The sequence below is a fragment of the Phaenicophaeus curvirostris genome, chromosome 12 (assembly GCF_032191515.1).
Source record: "Phaenicophaeus curvirostris isolate KB17595 chromosome 12, BPBGC_Pcur_1.0, whole genome shotgun sequence".
Taxonomy (NCBI): Eukaryota; Metazoa; Chordata; class Aves; order Cuculiformes; family Cuculidae; genus Phaenicophaeus; species Phaenicophaeus curvirostris.
In genome coordinates, this window is record NC_091403.1 from 3082381 (window position 1) to 3105249 (window position 22869).

Consider the following 22869-nt stretch of genomic DNA (forward strand, 5'->3'; position numbering starts at 1 on the left):
AAAACATGGGTTTAGATTCTTTCAGCTCAGGACTGCTGGCAGTGCAAACTGGTAATGCAGTATTAAGGAAAAAAAATCCCATCTGCTTGTGTTTTCGAAGGGAGCACGGACTTCATAGGATTCCATGTGATTAGAGACTGTTACGGGTGTGAGTAGCAGGAATATGGCTTGTGTGAATCCCTCTTCAGTTTGTTCTTTTGCTTAAGAAATAGTTCTGAAGGAGACATTTTTTGCCTAATGTGTAATATGTTTTCTTTGCTGGTAACACGAGACCTTTCCTCACAGGAAGCACGTAGTATTTGGCTGAGGTTTTTATGTTTCTTTTTACAGGTGCCAAGGCTGCTGCATGCGAAAGAGAGTGATTGATCGATGTTTCTAATCAGCGGAGCTGAAGATTAAAATACTAATTAAAATGTTGCCCTTCTAGTAGAAATAAGAGAAAGCACAGGAACGTCATTAAAGTTTATTATCTACTCTTGTCTTTAAACACCTGCATTCAAAGGTAGGTAATGTTTCCCATTGCATACAAAAGCTGCTTCTTAAGTTATTTCAGACATTTCAACAACATATTTATGTGCTTGTTTACACAATATGAAAATGCTGGCAAATACAATCTACTTAGATTATGGTCTTAAATTTCATGTACAGTAAGTATTGATAAGTCATTTCTCCTTTCGCTCAATAGGTTGCTTTTGACATCAGACAATTTTCTGGGGGCCAGAAGGGGAAGAATCTAAAATGTAAGTATGCGTCTGCCATCTTCAAAGGAGAAAACACACATTTATTTAGTTAAAATTACAAATACAGTGATGGTGCTACTGAATGTAGAACGGATCTAAGTGTAAAGTTCAGATTGGAATTTCCCCAGTAGTTTTTAGCAGCATTCAGACTGGAAGTTATTTTAGGTATAAGCCTGTGTTCAATCACTTCCTGCTGGCATACAAGCACTTCAGGCCCTCACTTTAGATGTCAAATTCAAGAGGAATTCTGTGTACATCTGGGGCTAGGCTGTCTGAACCATATTCCTCCTGAAGTCAATGACATTTCACATTGTCTTCAGTGGAAACAAAATGAGGTTTATGCTTCTCGCTTTCAAAAATGCATAATGAGACTCGAGTATCTAGCTTATGAGATTTGAAAAGATAATTTTGATTACTTTCTAGTAATTAAATTACTAAATTCAGAGAACTAAATCAGCAAAACCATCTACTGTATAATTACGGATCAAATATATACTGTAAAATCAATCAAGTTTTTGTAATTAAATCACAAGTCTGTTCAAAAGCAGCAGCAATTGCATTATCTCCACATCATTCATACACACACTATAAATAAGAGCAGAAGAGTAAGACAAGATGCTTCTGTAATTCCAATCACAGACAGAGGTTGACCTCCTTGACAGATTTGTGAGGTTGTGTAATAACTGGAAGGTGAGCTGTTCCTCTAGCAGTAGTGTTTTCTCAGTACTGAGTTCTGGGTTTGAGCCCCATTAACAATCAATGTGGCTCACAGTGCATTTACATTGTTTTTTCCTTTATTATTCCTGATACAAAGCCACTGATGAATGTACTAGCATCATTTGCTGTGGTTCTAGAAACTACATCTGCTGAACCACCTAGTTCACATTCTGATCTGAATTATGCATTGCCCTTTGTCTTCATGGTGCTAAAACAATAATTCCTTGATTTAGCAGGGAAGAGTGCCTGAAGCTAGATGGGTGTCTTCAGATTTGAATACCTGTGGGAAATTCTGTGCTAAACAAACCATAAAATTGGAGTTTAGGATTAACTGTAAAATCGATTAAGAGACCCAGACTCAGTAAGTAGCAAACATGAAAAGAGGTGAGGAATTTAGCTCAGGACTATTCACTGATCGTATGTCTTTGTAAAACAAGAGAACAAGGGCTACAGAAAACTTTTGGCTGGTACATTTTTAGAACACTCTTGAGGCTTATCATCAGCCAAGAACAAGCGACTGTGTTCCACCAATGCAAAATAAATCAGTGCTGTGAATGAAAAGGGGCTTTCGTTACAGAGCAGGGCATCAAAGCTTAGAGATGTCTTCTTCCTCCTTGTATGTGCCTGGTTTGTAGATAGCTCCTCTGTTGTCTTTGCCTCCTTTTTTGCAGCTAAAACAAAATAAATTCATTACATAATTGTAATTCCAATGAAGGAAAAGAACCATGAGTTACTTAAAATGGTCCATTATTCATGCATGAGATTATTTTTCTCTATACCAGTGCAAATGCAATTCAAAGCTTATAGAAAGAGATCGTATCTTATAAAAAGATGAAACATTACCACTATTAAAAATATGATACGTTTTGAACACAGAAGCACTTTTTTGTGTCAGAAGGAAAATTTGGTTTGACTTCTTTTCCTGTGTTGTGACAGCCACATCTTACCTTTTCCTCCTCAGCAGCCAGACGGCTACTGCAAGAATGAAGAGAACTGCCAGAACGCAGGCTATTACAGCAGACACAACAAAACCTAGGAAAAGAGGAAAAGCATACAAAACAGTTAACTTCATTTACTTAAGAGGAGAAGGCTAGTCTCTGCTCTGTCCTAAGATTTGCATTGTGTATCTGCAGCCTTCCTACAGCTTGCTCATACCATGTTGCAATTATGGAATGGATAACTTTACATAGATATATACTGGACGGTCCTAATCCCTCAGCTGGATGCACAGTTCACAACACTTAATTTAGACACCCACTAAAGTTGCAAAGCCAACATGCAGGCACAGGCGTAGCAGATCAGAAACTCTGTGGCGTTCGATGCTGTAACGTGTAAGACAGCATAAGCAAAACCAAGGAACTAAACACAGGCAACTACGAGTGTTAAATTTAATGCTTTTTGTTTTTCCAAGGCAGAAGAACACTGTTGAATGTGGACAGCTGAAGAGCGATATGCATTGCTGTTGAGAACGTGGCATAGAGGCATCTGAGAAGGTAAGAATAAGTTCAGGATGTTAATATGAAAAACAGTGATCTTATGATTGCATTGAGATGTTAGACATTATCATAATGCCATCTTTGATAATGACCTTCATGTGTATTTTTGGCAATGAAAGTATTTTTATTTACTTTGGCCTTCCCAAAGATCTCGAAGGAGAGTGTTCTTTTCTTAACTGCAATTTCATAACTCATTTACACATTGTTTTTTATACTTCATCAAATGACTGTTTCTCTCAAAGGAGCGTCAGAACCGTTTCAGAGTGAAGCTGACGGGTTTCGTGTATTCCGTCAAAAATATTTTCTCTTATTAAATCAGCTCTAGAGAAGACAGAAATGTAAAACTTGGAGTTTAAACTTATCCCATTTAACCCATTAGATACTTTATTAAGTCCAGCTGAGTAGAAGCTTGCAATCCATGGAGTTGGAGTAAACTGTATTTTAAAAAGGGGGAGTTTTGTTAGAGTAAAGGTGTTTTAAATGGATAACAAAATATAACACCAAATTGGTAACTGTAGAAAAAGGTCTTGTAGATTGAAGAGTCACGGAATGGTTTGAGTTAGAAGGGACCTTAAAGATCACCCAGTTCCAAACCCCCTGTGATGGGACGGGTCACCTCCCACTGGATCAGGCTGCCCAAGGCCCCATCCAGCCTGGCCTTGAACACCTCCAGGGATGGGGCAAGAGGAAGAGTAAGGGGCATTTTGGTTTGATGAAAAGACCTACTTGTGAAATTTAGTTAGGTAGCATTTCAGGATGGTGAAGACACCAGTTCTCATTGAACTTGTGGGCAGTGGAATTTTAATGAATTTCAGCTGCATGTATGGGAAGCTGATTTTGGTGGAATAGATTGCTGACAGGCAAAATACATTGTAAACATGTTTGAGTTTTGCTGAATAATCCTTTAAAATTAGAGACATTTTGAAATGTAGTAATTGTTAATAGTGAGCATAAATTTAGATTTTAATAATCAGCATCAAAATAATGACCAAACACATCAGTAATTTACATTTTTGATGTGACACACAGCTCAATTGCCCCATCTTGTGGCATCTGTGCTCAGGTGATGGTGACAGCCCTTGATCTTGATGCTAAGTTTCTCTGAAAACCTGCTTTAGTAGGGACCTCGATTGTACACAACAGGATTTATTTCACAAATTTCTGTGGTTGCCTGGCCCAAGTCCTGATTCTTTGTGTGGCCTCTCCTTCCCTTATTAATAAGTGTGCTCTGTTCCTACCTGTGATGCAGCCAGCTGCTTCAGGCTGGACACTTGCAGCCAGCAGCCAGGTGTGCTTTGTGCTTTGACAGGAACCTTTTTTTTCTCCTTTTTCTTTTTACTTTTTTCCTTGAGGTGAGGGACTGCACCTGTGAGGGAGCCTTTGTGACCATTGTAGGTGGAATGTGAGATTACAGGGGTGATGAATACCTTTTTTGAAATGGGTAGAACATTTTTCTATGGTTCACTGATAAAGTCAATGAGCTTTTGTAATTAAATGTACTTAGAGTGAATGGGATTTTTATTAAAGTAGCACTGAGCTATGCTTTTCATAGCCATACTGACCAGTTCTTGGGTGAGAACAGCAGGGTGGGCAGTAACCCACACAATTCAACTCCAGTAAGTCATGCCAGCTTTAAAGATATATTGAAAATGCATTTATAGCTGCTGTCACTTCTGCATGGGACCAAATAATGTGACTTAGCAGAGGGAGAGCCAAATGTTATACTTGGGTTTGGCACTAGTTCAGAGCAACAATTTTGAGAAAGTCTCATCTAGGTCAAATTCTCCCCCATAGATGGAAATAATAATGCTTACACTATTTCTGTGAAGTGTTTAGAGAGTCCTGGATGAGAAGCATAGTATCTGATTTTCAGTTATTGGGATCATGGGTTGTAACTCTCTACTTTTTAAGTAATGAATGTGATTACAGAGAGAAAGTAGTCAGATGCTGAAAGGTCAGCTGAAGAAAGAGATGGAAAACTGCATTTCTCATTTCTGACTGACCATTCTGACTCAGAGAATCACTGGCTCATAGATGGGGTTAGCAACCAGCAAAACACCCTTGCCAAGTGTGCCAAATATTGAATCTTGATGACTTGAGAAGGTAGAAAAAGTACAATTTGGTTTTCTAGGATTCCACAGTGAATGGCTTTTAAATAGAAGGTAGCTGCTCACTCTAGAACTTTTGTCACTTCAGTAAGTGTTTCTGCAGTGGCATTGCTATAGTAGGTTGTTTGTGCATGGATGCAAGAAAGGGCCTGCAGAGGAACCCTGACAGTCTCAGAAACCTGTCAGCTGTGGTGCAAATCCCGATTCTGCTGTTTAAAATCGTTGTATGTAATCTTACTTGAGCAGAGATTTGAAGGGTATTACCAAAATAATCATTCTGGACCCAACTACATCTCTAGTTAGCAGCCAGTGTTCGAGATTGGAGGTGTGGGAAGAAAGTTTTAACCCTCTTATACCTGGTTGTATAAGAATGTCATGGGGGAGAGGCTACTGCAGCATCCCTGCAGGGAAAACTGTTCCCTGCCCTGGCTGTTGTGTGAATTTTCCCAGTATGGACAACTCCTGCATTTTCAAGTCTGTCATCTAAACAGTGAAGAAACTAGCACACCAAGCTGAAATGTTATTTTAATTTGAAAGCTTACTGCTTGGCCAATTGTTTTTGTGAAGTCTGCCTTTTCTTTTCCAAATCTTTTACTCTTAATTTCAAATATCATAGTAGCTTGACTAGATACATCCATCTGCTTTCAGTGCGTTTAGCAGCTTCACAGCTGCTTGAGTGTTTGTTTGCAAGACAGCACAGAAATTGGAACAATACATTTTGCACAAACAATATACTGCAGTGCCTTACTGTGGGGCACAGCTAAACTTCTCACCACAGATGCAGGGGTTTGTGCACTAGCTCCCCAGACCTATGCATTGTTGTTGTGCAGCACTGCAGAACTGAGCTTTTAAATCAGTTCTTCCTTGTAAGATGGCAATTTTTTTTCTTCTGTAACACTGGATCATATAAATTATTTTTGGTTTTAAGTTTGAATTCCTCAAGGGCCTCTTCTAATTCTTGTAATTTCCCCAAAATAGTCTCCTGAGAGGCAAAGTTGTGATTCCCTTTAATGGGAATGTGTGGTCTGCATTAAAATAAATCCTCATATTTCAAAGAACCAGGAAATGTCACTGGTGAGACAAAACCAGCTTAAGCACTTATGCTGACCGAAACAGCTCAGCTGTAGAGAACTGTTTAGTGTTTGGAGTGACAGCAGATATTTCTGCCAAGCATAACAAGGCCAAACATGTCTTCGTTCTCTTATCTTCTTGCCTCTGATCAGAAGGGTTGCAGGGCTTGCCTGATACACACTATGGAAAAAAAGACTTCTTATGTACTCTTTGAATGCCTTGTTCTCATACAGTTGCTGCCCATGCAGCAATGCAGTAACAGAGAAAAGGGAACAAAGTGAACTGCAGGAAAATGAGATTACTATATTTTTTGTAGTGGTACAGTCCAATAGAAGTGCCACTTTGCTATTCCCAGTGTGCACAAATCACGGTGTGCTATTTCTTTGCATAGAAGTGTTCATACAACTTACCTTCACGGAAGGAGATAAAAACCTGTCTTTCATGAAATTCCTGAACATTTCGGAAGTTGTCGACCATTTCCAGGGGCTCTGGGTCATCCCTCTCTGTGCAGTACATGGCTGTTTCCAGTGCCAGTAGCTATAAAGAGAAGCACCCTGTTCAGCTCCCAGCATACAGAAGCAGCAATGCCATGGAGAGTGTGTTTGAAATCAAGGGGGTAGACAAAGGGAAGAGGATACATTAAGTAATGCTTAAGTCTTGCATGGTCTGTGGGCCCAAATACAGAATAATGTGACATCTCCAAACTCAAACCTGTGTTTCGCTTACAACCTGATAAAATGAATCCTGCCTGGTAATTATCCACAAGTAAAACTGGGTGAAAGGAAATGTGGTGGCCCTTTGCAGCATGTTCTCCCTAGCACAGTCTAACTCCTAAGCATTACTAAAAGCTGCTTTAGGAAAGAACTCTCTGCTTTGGTAAAGACATCACTTGGCAGGATGGATAAAAATAAGAATGGACTTTGATAACAAGGTGCATGCAGTAATTTGATGAGACATTTTGATAATAACATTGTTCCCCCTGTGTTTATAATCAGGTGAATCAGAAGATAGTGAATTGAGAGTTTATAGTATATGGAAGTGGCCACCTCAGAACAAAACCAGTTCATTAGATGAGCACAAAAAATGTGCATTGGAGAAAAGCCAGAAGATTCAAGATTGACAAATAACATATCTTGTGTTTTTAGAAACTTAACATCTACCCATCCTGCCATACCTAGGTTAGCCAGGATCAAAGTACACTAAAATACTTGGTGAATGGAGTTCAGCCACAAAGCCTGAACAAACATGATCCGGAAGTGACTCATGGAAAGACTCAAAGCAGGGAGTAAATACATAGGGAGAACAGAAATCAGTCTCACTTGAATAAGTTTTCACACTAATTTTACACCAATTGATACGCAATCATCTGTTCTTTGTTCTGGTCAAATGAAAATGTGCTAACTACAAACAGAATAGTTGTATGTCAGTTCTGTGCAGTTTTTTGCACTTAAAGGATTTTAGCAATGGTCATCTTTCAGTTTTACAGGAACTTAAGAGGAATTGAAGAAATGAGAATGTGTGTTTACTGCTCTTTAGCAGACACCTCAGGAAAACACGTGCTGTATTTAAACTTGCCTGCTCCTGAGAAATTTTAACAGCGTGTCGGAAAACTGTCCAGAGAACACTAGGGTAGCAAGGAGGAGTTGTCAGGGACCCTTCGTAGCGGTAGTACTCATCCAGTCCGTCTGGAAGCAGTTCTTGAATATCGAAACCAGGAACTTGGACCATCTGATCTAAAAAAGGGAGTTCATGTTAAATGCTATGTCATGACTATACAGGTAGTGTAGCAGTGAAGTGAATTTGCTTTTCAGTAAGGAGGATGCTTTCAGTCATATCACTAGGAAAGGAAAAATACATTTTAAGAGAGATGACCCCTGTTTAGTAAGGAATACAGCTTTGTCTAGGTTTCCTAAGTACAAATCTTGTCTTAGATACCTAAGTGGTATTCTGTAAGATAAACTGTGGCCATATTAACAAAAAATTACTGTGTGCAAGAAATAAGGCCCAGTCAGAAACCCACAGTGCAGGCAAGCCATGCATTCTTTGCAGAAATGCACTGTATTTGTAAGTCTTTCCGAGTTTGTGACAGGTTTGTCTGGGATTTCTGGACCATTTCTTCAGCCGTTTGAACCTCCTCAGGGTGACATCTGATACTCTTAGCCATTCTCAGTTGGATTTATAGCCACTCACCCTTATATTTCACATTCCGGAAGTGCCTGAAGATCTTTTCATAGGAAGGGTTGAAGGGTCCGATCTGTAATGAACAGACTATTAACAGCTGTGCTTATCACAGTCTGAATATGAGTGTTTGCTTCTGCACACAGCAGACAGTGGTATTTGATGGCCGATGGCCTCTGTCATAAGGCAAGTGTGTCCACTGTCCACATATTCATATATTAGAATGGCTAAGTACTCTTCTTTTTACTCAAAATGTTAACATTATCCTCAGAACTCCAATAACGCTCTTGCTCACTCCGAGCTATTAGAGCTGCTTTGTCATAGTGCTGTTTTAACAACTGCAGTACAGACCTTTTGTGTGCACTTGAAAGACCCTATTGCCCTTGCCTGTTCAGCATGCTGTGCAAATGAAGAGAAACCACTCCCTCTGAGAACATTGCAGGCCTAAGTTCTCAACTGACAGTGTCCTCAAGTCTTCTGCTGGTTTCTAGTCAAAGCCACATTTTTCCATCCAAAACCACAAAGACTTTTTGGTCCAGGGGGATGAATATTGACACTGTTGGGTACTGCAGGGCCACTGGCAAGGGCTATAACTCAACTATCAAACAAGACCATGTTTTTAAACTGCTACCAGCAGCTTTTTGGTCTAATAATCAATGTCTTTTTTATGAATTCTTTTGAGCTGGTGCTTAGCAACTCCTCTGACAAGCAGACATAGTAAATGGATGTCCTTAGATCAACTGTAATAGCCACCAGCTGTCTGAAAGTTTTTCAAAGACCTCATCTCCATTGTTCCCTTATTTGATTTTTAAACACCACTGCTTAGAAATAACCAGAATCCCAGTATTATTCCCTAGCATAAAATACAATACTCTGATGCTTTTCACAGCTGCGACTTCCAAATGAACTGAAATTTAACACAAATTTCTTGTCAAGTCTTAGAGCTGCTAGGAAGTGAGCTTGGATAATATTTATGATAATTAGAGCTTTGTCTGCGAACTAGAACATTTTCACTTTTTTGATGGAAATGTGAAAACCTGTATGTTTTCAGGGTTTTTTTATGCTGCAGAAAATCCTCACATTTAAAAATCATCTTTATAGTTGTCTTGTTGAGGAGTTTTAATGCTCAAGAAAAAGAGGAATTATATATATACAAGCTGCTAAAAATTTTTCTTTCAGATCATTATTATCTTTGTATGTGGGACTTTAGAGGAAAAAAATGGGAAGCTGTCCTGTCATCTTAAAAAGGGCACTGAATTGTTTCCTGTAAATCTGTAATTCAAAGCATCTGGGAAGTTTGGGACCTGAAGGCTGTGGTCAAATCCTAATTACACGTAGTGGCCACAGCCAGTAGCCACAGCCAGGGTTGTGTCTGCCTGTGCCTCTCTGCTGTGTTAAAACTGTGTCGTGCCACGGCAAGCAGTTCTTGAATAAGGGAGCTTGTAATTCACTCTTGCCTGTTGTTTGATAAACTCCACCAATCCTTAGTTTGTAAATGAATGCAAATGTGGATTTAACGTAGCTGAAGTCAATCCACTGAAAAACATGAGGAAATATTCAGAACTCCTCTTAATATTTGTTCTGTGTGCTGCTGGAGTCTGGCCTTTTATGTGAAAGAGAGAGTTAATAATAATTCAGCTACTGCATCATTAAATAATCTAGATAATTTTGTTCATCAAATGTCCCTAAACAGAAAGAAATACCCCACATCCTACCTCAAGGAGAATAGCCAAAACCGCCAGTCCGTCTGGTTTGTCCATTGCTGCTGTTACATCTGGATATTTCTCAGAGTTGTAATGTACGATGTGCAGCTGCAAAGAAGGAGATACTATGGTAATGTGTGGGGCATGCTCATGTTTGCAGCTAAAAATGACCAGGGCAGCCACCTCAGGCTAAGCTAACACAGTGGGATCATTCAGTGATTTCTGGGTGCAGTGGTAAAATCTTCCTAGAGGGAAGCACAAGGTCCTGGAACTGCCACTCCCAGCCTTGCTGTAGTTGAGTCACTCCCCCCTCTACATCATGGCAAGGGGAAGAAGATCCATCACTTCAGCTTCAAGGTATCTTGGCTGTAGCAGTAGTAAATGTTTCTAAAAAAGTAACACGAGAGCACTCTTGGGGCTCTCTGATGTTTAGAACGCAAAACACGGTTTTAAATGTAGTTAGAGAAGAGACAGACTCCTGAAGTGCTTTTATGCAAGCAAATTTTTCTCATTAGTTTATTTTTAATTCATCTCGGGGTAGATATCCGATTAGTACTGCTTTTCAAAATCTATTCCCAAATCTGTAGTTTAGGATTAGGAAAGATAACAAATAGTTTTTCACTGGATAGAAGAAGTTGGGTAAAGGTAGACAGAGAAGCTATGTCATGTAGCTAGAAGATTTACCTGGTTTGCAGAGAAGAACCAAGGTCTCAAATATCTAGCAATTTGCTTGTAATTATTCAAGTTGACCCAGTGCCAACCCTGAACCTAAATTCTAACTCTTTGACTTGTGGCATATTCATGGAAGTACGTTGCAGTCTATCCTTTGTGCAGTGCACAATGCACCTATTTTAAGTGTATGCCCTGATCATAGGTACTTGGTTTACAACCTTGCAGCCTTTTCCAGTCATATACCCAAGATAAAGATCCCATTTTGAAACAAAGGGACCTGCCCAGCCTTCTTTATTTCTTTCCCTTGACTTAGCTTGTCTTACCTCTGCTGCAAAATGCTTCCCACTGACTGTGTGCTCTGAGCCTTCTGACTTGTTCCTGTTTCCCCAGTGTAGGTGAAGCTGAGATGCAGTGTATTCAAACGGGAGGTTTCTGATGTACATGGTAGGCGACAGATACATTTTCACTGTAAGCAGACCAAAACCAGATGGGAACAAACAATACCGCAGAGTTCAAGCACAACGCAAATATAGATACTTTGTCTAAGTATATTACATACGGAGCATGTACAAAGCAGATTCTTAACTCAAATCCATCTCTGCTTGTGGTAAGAGATAAACACTTTAGTTGTCTTTAATCCTTTTGGCAGTTCAGGTGAATATAGAATATACACTTTTTCAGTTTTCTTAAGCTAAAGGAGTTGAATGTGAGAATTGCTGCTAATTGAAATCTTTCATCTCCCTGAAGAATGCAAAATTGCCTCAGTCTTATTGGAGAGACATTTATTGAGGTGTCAAAGCAAAACTTAGACTCATGTATCTTCTTTCAGTCCTCTTATAATGGTTGAAAATGGCTTAACAAAATAATATTTCTTGTGATATTTTTAAACTCTGACACACAAGCAGGTTTACCCCTGTGAAAGAGTGAGGAAAAAAAAGAACTGTTTGCCTGTCAGGCATCTTTTAATGAAAGATTCAAAAAAGATTTTGTTGCTTATGTAGTAGAGGAAGATACAAAGAAGGAGGGCCATACTACTGTTCTTATGTCTGTGTCTTCTAATGTTTCAGGAAGGAGCAAAAAATGATGGGATAAGCTTACTGGTATATAGCGTCAATATAGTAGACCTTTATGAGACTGCATCTTCTCTGCTTTTACCTACTATCCTGACACTTTGATTTAGTAGTATTTGTACGCTATTTCTAATTATTTCTCTCTCTTTTTATCTATCTATCTATCTATCTATCTATCTATCTATCTATCTATCTATCAATCTATCTATCATTCTATCATTCTATCTATCTTATCTGACACTGAAGAGATTTCTAGCTGAAGTCGAAGGAACAGAAAGGTGCTCCTAGCTTCCCCCCTGCCCTGTAATTCAGCTGAGCTGCTTTGATTAGACTGGAATGTCAGACACCCATTGCACCCATATTTTATCAGTTCATCTCTATTTAACAGAATCACAATGTCTGTTTCTGTTTTGGAGCACTCCAACCCAAGTAATAAGAAAAGCCGAGGAATTAATTCTGACACGTCTAGAGTTTATTTAAAAACCTCAGCCAATTCGGCTTACTGTGAATCCATTTGTACTTAATACATTCTCAAGTTTCCCTAGCCTGTTCTCTAGATGTAGGTACGCTGATGTGAAGGCTTCATCATCTCAGCTTCATTTCATCTGATAATCAAAGTTCACCCATGAAATAAAATAGCACGAGGTCCAGCAACTCTTCCCTTCAGAGTCCTTTGCTGTCGTTATGCTCCCTTACCTGAATGACCATTATTGGTCAACGTAAAGTGGTCAGTGGAGGGCACATTATAGCCTATGAATTCTAAAGGCAAGAGATTAGAATCATACTGAAGAATATCTTTGTGGAAATCTATTGGCGATTGGAATACTCCTCCACAAAATGGGTATTTCATTGGCCAGGCCTTCTCTCCATCGGGACCTGTGTAGATTAACAACGAGACACATTAGTCAGGCCTTAACTATACAATTAATATAAAAACTCCCCTGCTTCAGCCTTTACCCAAAACTTGGAAAAAACCCTTTTCTGAATTTTTAAGACTTTTATTTTTTTAACTTAATTTCATCTTTCCAGTGTGCCATTAGATAAAAAAGGGCCAAATGCTAGCTGAGGTCTCACACAGAGACACTTCACTGCCCCTCAGTTTTTGACCGTCTCAGCTGCTGTTGATGTTTGACTCCTGGGGAGCTGCAGACCTGGCAGGGAGCAGCATCCTGGAAATGGGGTTACCTCTCTTCAGATCCCACAAGTGTCACGAATAGAGTCTGGATCTCTGATATTATTTATTGACATGAATTACTTTTCCCTATGGAAGTCCCAGAAAGTCAGACCCTTATAAACCTTTCCTTAATTGTACAAACTGTTTGGCTCTATCTAGCAATATTGCATAACCCACAGTGAAAAGCTAACTTGCAAAATTGGAAGGTGTTACAATAATTTGACCTGCAATAACTTGCTTAAACTCTGGTGAAACTTTCCCTCATTACAGTCTTTTGCCCTAGGTAGGATCTACAAAGTATAGATAATATCGAGAGATTTTTTTAACTGTGCCTTTGATTTAATTACACATTAATAGCTAGCAGCTGTTTGCAAGCTGTAAACTGAGACCATTTTCATTTAAATACCTAAAGAGGTACTTGCAGCCTGTGTTTCTCCTTGACTCTGAAGTTGCATGGTGATTCTTTCTAAGGCAGGAAGGTCTTTTGGGATCACCCAGCCTAATCTGTGTAACACAGGCCATTGGACCTCCCTGGATTCATTTCTACTTTAGTGAGGCCACATCTTTCAGAAAGGAAAAACTCTCTACTCTTCCTTTAAGCATTGCAGGTAAAAGATACTTTATTAGTGCCCCATGGATAATTATTCTGCTTGGCAGCTTGCTTTTCACATGAGTTTGTCTAGCTTTGACTTTGTTTAGGTAGTGATTGCTTTTAATCCTTTGCTTAGAAATCGAAGAGCCTTCTGTTACCATACTTTTGTTCCTCATTGAAGTACTTTGTGTAACACAGAGGACATGGTTTCTCACTTCTCTTAAACTAAGTAGATTGAATTCCTTGAGTCTTTGATTAGAAGGCTTCTTTCCCAAACCTGTATTCCTTGTGGCTTCTTTGAAGTCTCTCCAGTATGTTAACATCTTTCATGAACCGTGAATGCTAAAATGTAATGTTGGATCAGGTCAAAGTGGCAAAGCCAGTTCAGCTCTTTTCTGAAGGAAAATTTACAGTCAGGAGAATTTTAGTAGAGCCTCACTTTTTTGTGTGAAAGACAGTTTCTGAGGGTATAGATGGTGGAGATGAATCTGACTTAAACATAGCACATGTGATAGAACTGGCTAGTTCAGTTCTGGTGCTCAAAACCAAACTTACTTCCTTGTTAAAGCTCTTCAGGATTATACAAGACATAGGTTAGTGCGTGATGTTTGCAGCATGGATACTCAGGCTTAATGAGCGCTTTTCAGTAATACAGGCCTTGATGTTGCTGTAACTTTTGTCTTTGACACCAGTTCAGTGCCAATCATTAATTTCTGTCCTCTTAGATCTTCATGGTACTATCTTAAAGTTACTGAAATTCTTTTTAAAGGCTAGTAAATGTTATGCTGACATTATAGAAGACTGTATGCTATCCTCTGTGTATTTTTGGGCATATAACATCCATCCAGAACAGCATACATTCCATGCCATATATACATACTCCATAATACTTCCCAGGAAAATATATATCAGGATACACCAAGAAACAGTAGTTTCTTGAGGTTGAAACTTCGTGTGCAAGACAGTTACACTGAAATTTAATGCTCTCCAGGGAGCTAAGACTACAGCAGTGTCAGGAAATATTGGTGAGAAGCCTTTGTTGCAAAAAGACTTTAGTAATTTTAAAAAATTGGGGTATTTATGCACTGTTAAGACAATGAATTTGCAAGAAGGCTTTAATATATTACATATCATAGGTTGGGAGAATTGATAACTAGGTAATTTTTAATTGATGTGTAAAATAAAAGTCTAGTCCCAGCCAGTGGAAACCATGTCATGAAGTACCACTCACTTTCTCAGTACTATGTTTGGACGAATTTAATGCCCTTATGAGCTGGCAAATGAGTATGTGAACTTCCACGCCACCATCAGCACTTCAGAAGGGAAACTTGTCTTTTCTATAAAATGCTGTATTTATTGCAGTCTTTATGTACCTTGATCTTTACTAGCAGTAATTCTTTCCTTGACATAGACTTGTAACTCTGCTCACAGGCCTCTAAGCTGTAGCAGGTTTTGGTTTTTTCCTCACTCCTGCTCAATTTGAGTGCCTGTAAGACTCCTGTCTCAAAGAGCTGAGCTCACTGCAGCTTGGGTTTGCGTATGTGAAATTGAGATTTCCATGGTCAATAAACCACACAGCTGAGAGGCGTTTCTCAGCTAGGTCTGTTGAAAATGAGGGATTGATTATGAACCAGGTTTTCCTTTTTCAGTGCCAGCACATTCCGATAAATTCAGTGGAAATCACATTGTGTTCACAAAGGCCCTGTCTGATCACTACTAAATAAAGAACAGCATGTGGATGTATTAAGCTTGGCTTGTACTACAAGTCCCAAAAGGTATTAACGTAAGAAGTTTTGCAAAAATATCTCAAATGATGTTTGCTGCCATGGGGTTCCTGTCAGGACTGTGTCAGCAGAGCAATAATTGTGTCATGGGCTGTCCTACCCACTCAATGCTACTATTCAGCAGTTTGAGTTAGCAAGTTAAGGTTTGGAGCTGTTGATATGGATGGAAGTAGGACTGCTGCTGCTGCCGTTGCTCTCGATGCAACCATGAACACTCCCTGTTGTAGGGAGTGTGGACTCAATTGGTCAAATTCAGCTTGTGCTCTGCCTTCTTTTACATGAGTTGCCAGGACCATGTTCCCTTACCACGCTGTAAATAACCCTGAGCTTGGCTGTGCCCTCATGGCTACTTTATAAAAGATACCTGTAAATAAAGTAGTAATGATTCTTTGGATGGACTTGTTGCCCAACTGAACAGAGAGCTGAGTAAGATACCCTCAGCACCATGGCTGCATGCGTCCGATTTCTTTGACAGCCTTTAGCTTTCCATGTCTAAGCCAGCCCCGCAGCCCTAGTGCTGCTGGGTGATGAAGGACAAATGTTCCTTTAGGAACAACAGCGGTATCTGCTCCAAGGATGTATATATTGGCTAAATTAAAGAAGAAAACAGGCCTCCGAGACACTAGTGTTGCCAACAGACCTTTGTTCTGATGATAAATTAATATTCATGTTGCTCAAGCTTCTTGTGGGGTGTCCAAGTTCTTTTACTAATGCAGTAAATACATTGGGTCAGTTACACAGGGAATGTCTGTGGTATTTTTGCAGCCAGGCAGAGCACTGTGCCCTGTCTTCAGCCAGCTGGAAGCTGTAGAGCTGCCGTTAGCCCAGGGCTGAGTTAGAAGTGGAGGCTCCCTGCCAGAGTAACGTGACTGCCTGGTTTCCATTTCGCTTAGAGCACAGGCAGAGCTCAGCCGTGCCGTTCTATGTACACATGTATGTATATATTTTCCACATATGTGTCCAGAGGGAAGCTGGTGAGATAGAGGAGTTTCCAAGGGCTGTAGCTGCTCAAGTGCTGTATTAAAATTTTTGTGCATGTTCTAGCATGTTCACTAAAGCTGGTAGTTCCCACGGGGAAATGGGGGGATCTTAGCATGGGTTCTCAGCACCTCACCAGATTCCAGTAGAGTATTTGGCAGCAGTAAAACTAAAGAGTTTGCCAATTCAATTAGCCTGATGTCTGTTAGACACAGTTCTTGTCATTCTGTTGTAGTGTGAAGTTGACTCCTTGCATGCTAAAGTGTGTTATTAATTCCGTTAGCACTGTTCTTTAAACTTGCCTGGAAAGCTAGGTTTCTTCATTGTGGATGCTTTTCTGCTCCCAAGAAGTGATTCTGGTTCTTTGGTTTCATTCCAGCCCTCTTAAATTACAGAAGCAGAAAGCCAGAATCCAAAGTATTGAAGCCCAGCTCTCCAATTCTACCAATTCTCTTCTGGAGCAGTGGACTTGAGGCTTGCACCTTCCAACCACACAGCAACATTGCCAATAGCTGCATGCGTGTTCTGTCCTGAGCTGTGGGGCATCAGAACAATTCTTTTAGTTCTTTAACAGAGAATGCATTTCTTACAGTACGCTTTGCCTGCTTTGCCTAGTGTACAGAAGGTGAAGCAGCCCATCAGAGGACACAAAGCAAGCCTGTGTCAGAGGTGGCTCAGGGCTCATGTCCCAGCTCACTGGCCTGTGCTGCTTCTCCTAGGCACTTTTTCTCGGGCTGTGTACAAAAATAGTGAAATCAGGAGGAACATCACTGCAGTTTTGCTAAGAAAGAGGCAAATAGAAGAGAGGTTTAGTCTTTATATTTATTTTATCTAACGTGGTAGTTTCCATTATAGCCAAGCCAAATGCTCATTTCTTTGTACTGACTAGATAAGGTCTGATCACATGCAGTGTCATCTTGCTTTGCCACCGTGTCCTGAGCTGCCAGCGCTGTATCAACGTTGTTTTACATATTGTCACACTGAACAAATAGAACTCTCATTGACAGTCAGCACCCGGATTTCTCCTCCACCCTTAACCTTGTACCTTGACCCTTATCTTGACATCAGTCTGCACTGTGATTATAATGGTTTGATTTCCTTTCCCTTCCTGTTGACTTAATTTTAGTGGGAGGCATTGCAAAGTGTTGCAGGGATAAAGGTAAGTGGTGGAAGGTGTAGGCTGCTGCAAAGAACCAAGATCAGTAGGAGGGTATGGAGAGGCTCTTTTCTGGGTGACTGCAGTCTCTCTAATTGCAGTTTTTCTCTGTGCAGACCAATATTCTACCTCTGTTTTTCTCCAGACATATGAAAAGAATTATTCTGTACAAGTTCAGTGGCCACTCTAATGTTTTGAAGTTGCTTTTCTATAATTTTCTAGATATATTTGAAAATGAGCAGTTGAAAGAAAAAAACAAAGTCTGTTTTGTGAACCTTCAGTCTGTCCTCCAGTTCATGTTAGAATTCAGACTGCAGTATGGGGGCACTTAACAGTAACTGAGGAACTTGGGCACTGGGAAAAGCACTCTGAAATAAACACTGGAACTCAAATTCCCAGAAAGGGGGAAGTAACTGATTTAAACAAGCATTACCCCAGAAAGGAGGGCAAAACTTCTACTCTGATGATAGTAAAAGGAGTTTTGCTTTCCTTACTACTCAGCAGGGTTAAGTTCATCTGATGGCTGCTGTCAAGATGGAAAACACAGGTTTTGTTATTCAAACGGTGCCAGGCTTTTATTTCCTAATGAGAATGCCAAGTATATATACACATACATGACAGCTTTCCTTTTGGTTATGGGAAGCAAGTCAGGTAAACTGGAGCACAGCCAAAGGGAGTAGTTATTAGCAGCAAGTTCAGTCTCAGAGGTTCTTTGTGTTGTCTTGGAGCAACACCAAAGGCTTTTAAGAACAAGCATTTTTTTTCTGAGGTTCTCAGTACTGCCTACTTCTCTGTGGACATGTGGCATATGAAACGCTGCTCTGAATGACGAAATAACTAGCCAGAGGATTTAGTCAATTAAAAGAAAATCTCTAGATAATTCTACTTACTGAGCAGCCATCAGGTTTAACAAGTGACTTAAAGGACTAGTGAACAACATAGCACGGCTTTCCTGAATATGATTCATTCTACCTTGTTGGTGCTGGGATTTTCAAGGAGCTGAGTCTCCATAAAATGACGCAAGTGACTTACTGAACTCTGATTCTACTTGAAAATTAAGACCTATGTGCGTAAGGAATGATATGCTCATTGCAGAAAGAGGATGAAATGTGCTGCTGGTCTGTGACTGGCAGGGAAACAGAGAGCTTTGGGGAACCTCTGCAGTTATAGGGCCAGTCTTAGTCTGCTGAAGTTGCTGTCATTCTACAAGGCAATTTAGAACCCAATAACTACCTCTCAATCACCCAGGTATGAAGCCTGGTGGATGAATAACAGAGTTCCAGGCAAAGGGCAGGATCAAAAGCTGGATGATCATAGTGACCCCTGTAGGTTCTCAACTGTATACGTTTGACATTTCTTTAGAGTGCAAAAGTATGTACAAATTAGTACTTACCAACATAAGACCATTTTGACCCTGTTTAAAGACAAAGGAAATATTACTGTGAATATTTGAAATTGATTTTACACTTTAAAGAAACAAATTGCCACTTAAGCCTGTGTACTGAATTTTGCAATACTTTTATCTTTCTAGCCACAGCTGTACAGTAAAACACAGATGCTTTCAAAGACTATGAACCCTTCTCACCAAAATTATAACTATAATTGTCCTACTGCCCATAGGGCTTACCTTTCTTGTGGTCACTTAAATCCTGGAACAAAATTTATGTCAGCCTTTTTTTTTTCTCCTGGACTAGCCGCGTACTCTGTATGCAGGTACATCCCTGATTTTTTTCTGGTTAGGAAACTAAGGACTATAAAAGTAGTGTAGCTCTAATGAACCCCCTCACACCTAGTTGAGGAGTTTGAAAGACATCAGTGGACTGCCAGTTGCTGCACTGAGAAAAGATGGACAGTCATTTCTGTACAGCAGCTCTGGGATTTGCCAGCTGAAACAGCTAGGAATAGATGGTCTTTGAACAAAGAGTGTATGATATGCAAATCCATGTAACTCAGAGAATCCTGGGGGGCTGAGTGAGTGCTAAAATTATCAATATTCATCCATTGGTTAAGGAACTGAACTTGAGACAGTGCCCCTGCATGTCTTTGGAAATAGCTTGACTTATTAAATGCCCTTTTGAATCTTTTTTTTTTTCGCCTGAAACCTACTTACAGTCATTCAGCATCTGAATAATTATAGATGCTTGTTCTGACAGACCTGAACAGTTTCAGTTATCAGGCTCATGCAGATCTTTACTCTCCGCAAATTTCATTTTATTGTGGCTTAGAAAACAGCCCTGAATTACAAGTTTTGCAAACAGTCAGTGTGCCTGTGCATGCATGCATGCTTGCTTGCCAGCAAATATTTATTCTCACATACATATGTCTGTTCACAACGTGATTCCTGCTGCATTTTTTGGTCACAGATAGAATTCTTCTCCAAAGAATGTTGAGTGGAATGTTTTGGGATTAATTTGTAGGGATGTGCAAAACAGCTGCACTTAGCTCTTATGCACTGATATGTGCTGGGAACACTAAGCTCTCTGCTTCCAGTTCATTAGGACCAGTGTGCTACCTGCTTTTACATTGGAATTTTCAAAATGAGGTCTGTGTAATCATCCTGGCTAAACTTCCCAGGTTCCTAGCATAGAAGAATTCATGCACTGTTTTAGATTTCAAGATGAGAAACCACATTCTCCTCTCCCCTTCTTTCTGTAGGGGATGATCTCTTACTGGGATTTTGGGGGGGATACTTGTACCCCCTGGTTGGCATGTTCTGTAATTAAAACTTGCATAAAGATAGCAACTGATGGTCAACAAGTTTTACAAATCACCACATCCTCATCTGAGCAGGATTTGAAGAAATATTCACTTAACTACAATAGCTACTGTCTGCTCGTTTTCTTACTACCCATTAAAATGTGTACCAAGTGCCAAAAAATATGTTTTTATAATCTAGAAAGACCCTAAAACAGTCAATTTCACAGATTTAAAATATTTTGAGCATTTATGCCTATTGAAACAAAAATGAATGAAAGCTTAAAGTATTTGCCAAGTGAAATTTTCCTTAGCCTGTGAACATTTTGATGATCTGCAATTCATTCCCATTATCACTTTCCTGATGAGCATAATAATAGCAACTCATGTAGGTACGGCTGAGGCACAGTTAATGCTTATTTCATCTACCTGGGATCAGGAGGTGAACAGATGACCAGATGGCAGAATCGTTTTGATTTCATCTGAATGAAGATGTAGAGCTGCAAAAGTGATTTGCTGCCATCCCCAGAATGTGAGCAAGGTTGCTATTCCCCTTATTCTGCTTGATATTGAAATGAGGATGAGGCAGACGATCACACAGTCTCCTAAAATTGGGGGAGAGTCTATAGTGTCTGATTCACATCTAGAAAGGAACTATCAACAGCTCTGTGCCTGTGAGCGCTCTCCTGCCTGTGTTTGTGGGTGTGCTGATGAGTAACACGATTACATGCCCATGCATGGCAGAGGAGATTCCTGGAGCTGGTGTATCTGTGTTTCACTGATCAATGTCCAGGGAATTAATATTTTTCCAGCATCAGCTGGGAGATGAGAAAGTGGGAATGATTTTAGTTGTGATAATCTGTGTTAATTGTGTCTCTGACTTGGGAAGATATCAGGGTTAGGCAGATGCTGTGACTCTTGCCTTCTCTTGGTGCTGGGTGTCTAATTTTAAGATAGGAGTTCTTCTGCATTCCCTTCAGGACTACTTGTAAGATGTCTTTTTGACACATCCTGTTGCTTGCAAACCTTCTGTGCTACAGAAAGCACCGGGAACACTTGGTAGCTTTACTCAGTTATTCTGGAAAGCATCAAGCTCTAGGAACCTCTGCCCTTGAGGTGGGAGATTCTGCTAGAGAATATATGGATATATAGAGGATATATGCCTGAAGTTAAGAAGGTGACCTTAAAAGTTTGAATTCCACCTCTTAAGCAGCTCATGCAAAAAAGCCCATAAAATGCTTGTCTTGGCAGAGCTTTGTATGAAGCTGACTGCTCTTGATTACACTTCAGCATCCAGGATTTCCCTCCCATGCATACACATGCTGAGTAAGTCCTCTCACACAACCCTTTAAAATGATTCTCCCTCATATCCTATAGCCATGATAGGTAGATTATTATCAGCTTGAATAGATAAACATTAATTCCTAAAAAGAGAGTGAGGAGCACTAAACTCCTAAAATTGGGCCTGTTTAAATATAAAAGAATGAAGTCTAGTATATGGAGCACTTCACAGGGATTGCATTCGTTTCCTCTGCTTTAAAAATTTACAGGGAAAAGGGAAAGGTGTGATACTTCTACTAACTCTGAGAAGGGCCAGTCTGCTTCTTTCTATGAGAAACAAAAAGATCACAAAGCAAAACATACTGAGCATGCAAGAAGTCTTTAACACACACTAAACCAAAGGACAGATTTCTTTTTCCTGTATGTATCAGAATACCCATTCTGAGAAAATGAAATAAGGATTCTAACTGCAAACAACTGCAGACTGCAACAACACACAACTCTGAGCATGCTGTTGAAATAGCAATAGTTAAAAGATGCCGGTTTTCTGCATGCATGAGCTGCCCTAAGGTACAAGTGACAATAAAATAGAAAGCTGAAAGACTTTACCATTCAACGGCGCTTGCTTTGAGGGTTGTACCTTTAGGAAGAAAATAAGCACAGTAGCTACTGTGACTGTACTGAAGCTCTTGGCTGACATCTCAAGGAAAGATTTAGAATATTCTGACAGTTCACAGGTTTCTCTGCACTCTGAAGAAACTCCCTTGTAGATATGTGGCAAATAGCAGGAGACACACATACAGAGCTTCTACTAATGAGTTATTGCTCTTCTGCCTTCTTGTCTCTCCCTTTCCTTTTAGGAGTGCTCTTTATAAAGCTCTGGAGACTCAACCCAAAACAAATGATGTAATCAGACCTGCCTCTAGGTCACAGCACTCTCAGAAAACTGATCATATCCTTCATTACCTCAGTTACGGTGAGCTCCTCGCAGGACATACTCCAGCATTTAGAGGAGAATTTAAATGTGGAACACCAGAAATTATTTAGCAAAGACATAAATACCTATAAAAGCTGTCCTCTAGTGGGCCTTACCACATCAGAGTTTTGCTAGCCTATTTGAGAGTGTCTCCCTCAACTACCATTTTTGACTCAGTGTGATTTAGCATAATGGGTCCCTGTGAGGGCTGGAGGGAGGCTCTGTGTGGGACTGTTAATAACTGAGAGGGACCATGGACACTTGCCATGAAAGCCATCCAACCTGTAAGGAATGTTTTTTATTTTAAGCTGAAAGCTCTCAAAACCAGGAGAACACATGAAGCAGGGAGAAATGAAAATTTGTGAAGAAACAGCTCCAGAGTCTAATATTATGTTCAGGACATGTATGGAGGGAGGTAAAGAGGAGCACATGCTGTGGAGCAGGATTCTGGCCTGTTGCTGCTGTTCATCTGTAGCCCT

At 40.0% G+C, this 22869-nt stretch overlaps 1 protein-coding gene across 1 annotated transcript; it reads right to left on the reverse strand.

The window, feature by feature from the left end:
* Window positions 1–435: 435 nt before the first annotated feature.
* On the reverse strand, window positions 436–22241 carry CA12 (carbonic anhydrase 12). The gene is made up of 10 exons (XM_069867130.1): window positions 22024–22241; window positions 18833–18853; window positions 12452–12631; window positions 11009–11151; window positions 10026–10121; window positions 8323–8386; window positions 7708–7865; window positions 6543–6669; window positions 2405–2489; window positions 436–2128 (listed from the first exon to the last, which is right to left on the reverse strand). The coding sequence occupies exons 1-10, from the start codon at window positions 22211–22213 to the stop codon at window positions 2044–2046; spliced, it is 1149 nt and encodes a 382-aa protein (XP_069723231.1). The 5' UTR covers window positions 22214–22241; the 3' UTR covers window positions 436–2043.
* Between the last annotated feature and the right edge of the window lie 628 nt (window positions 22242–22869).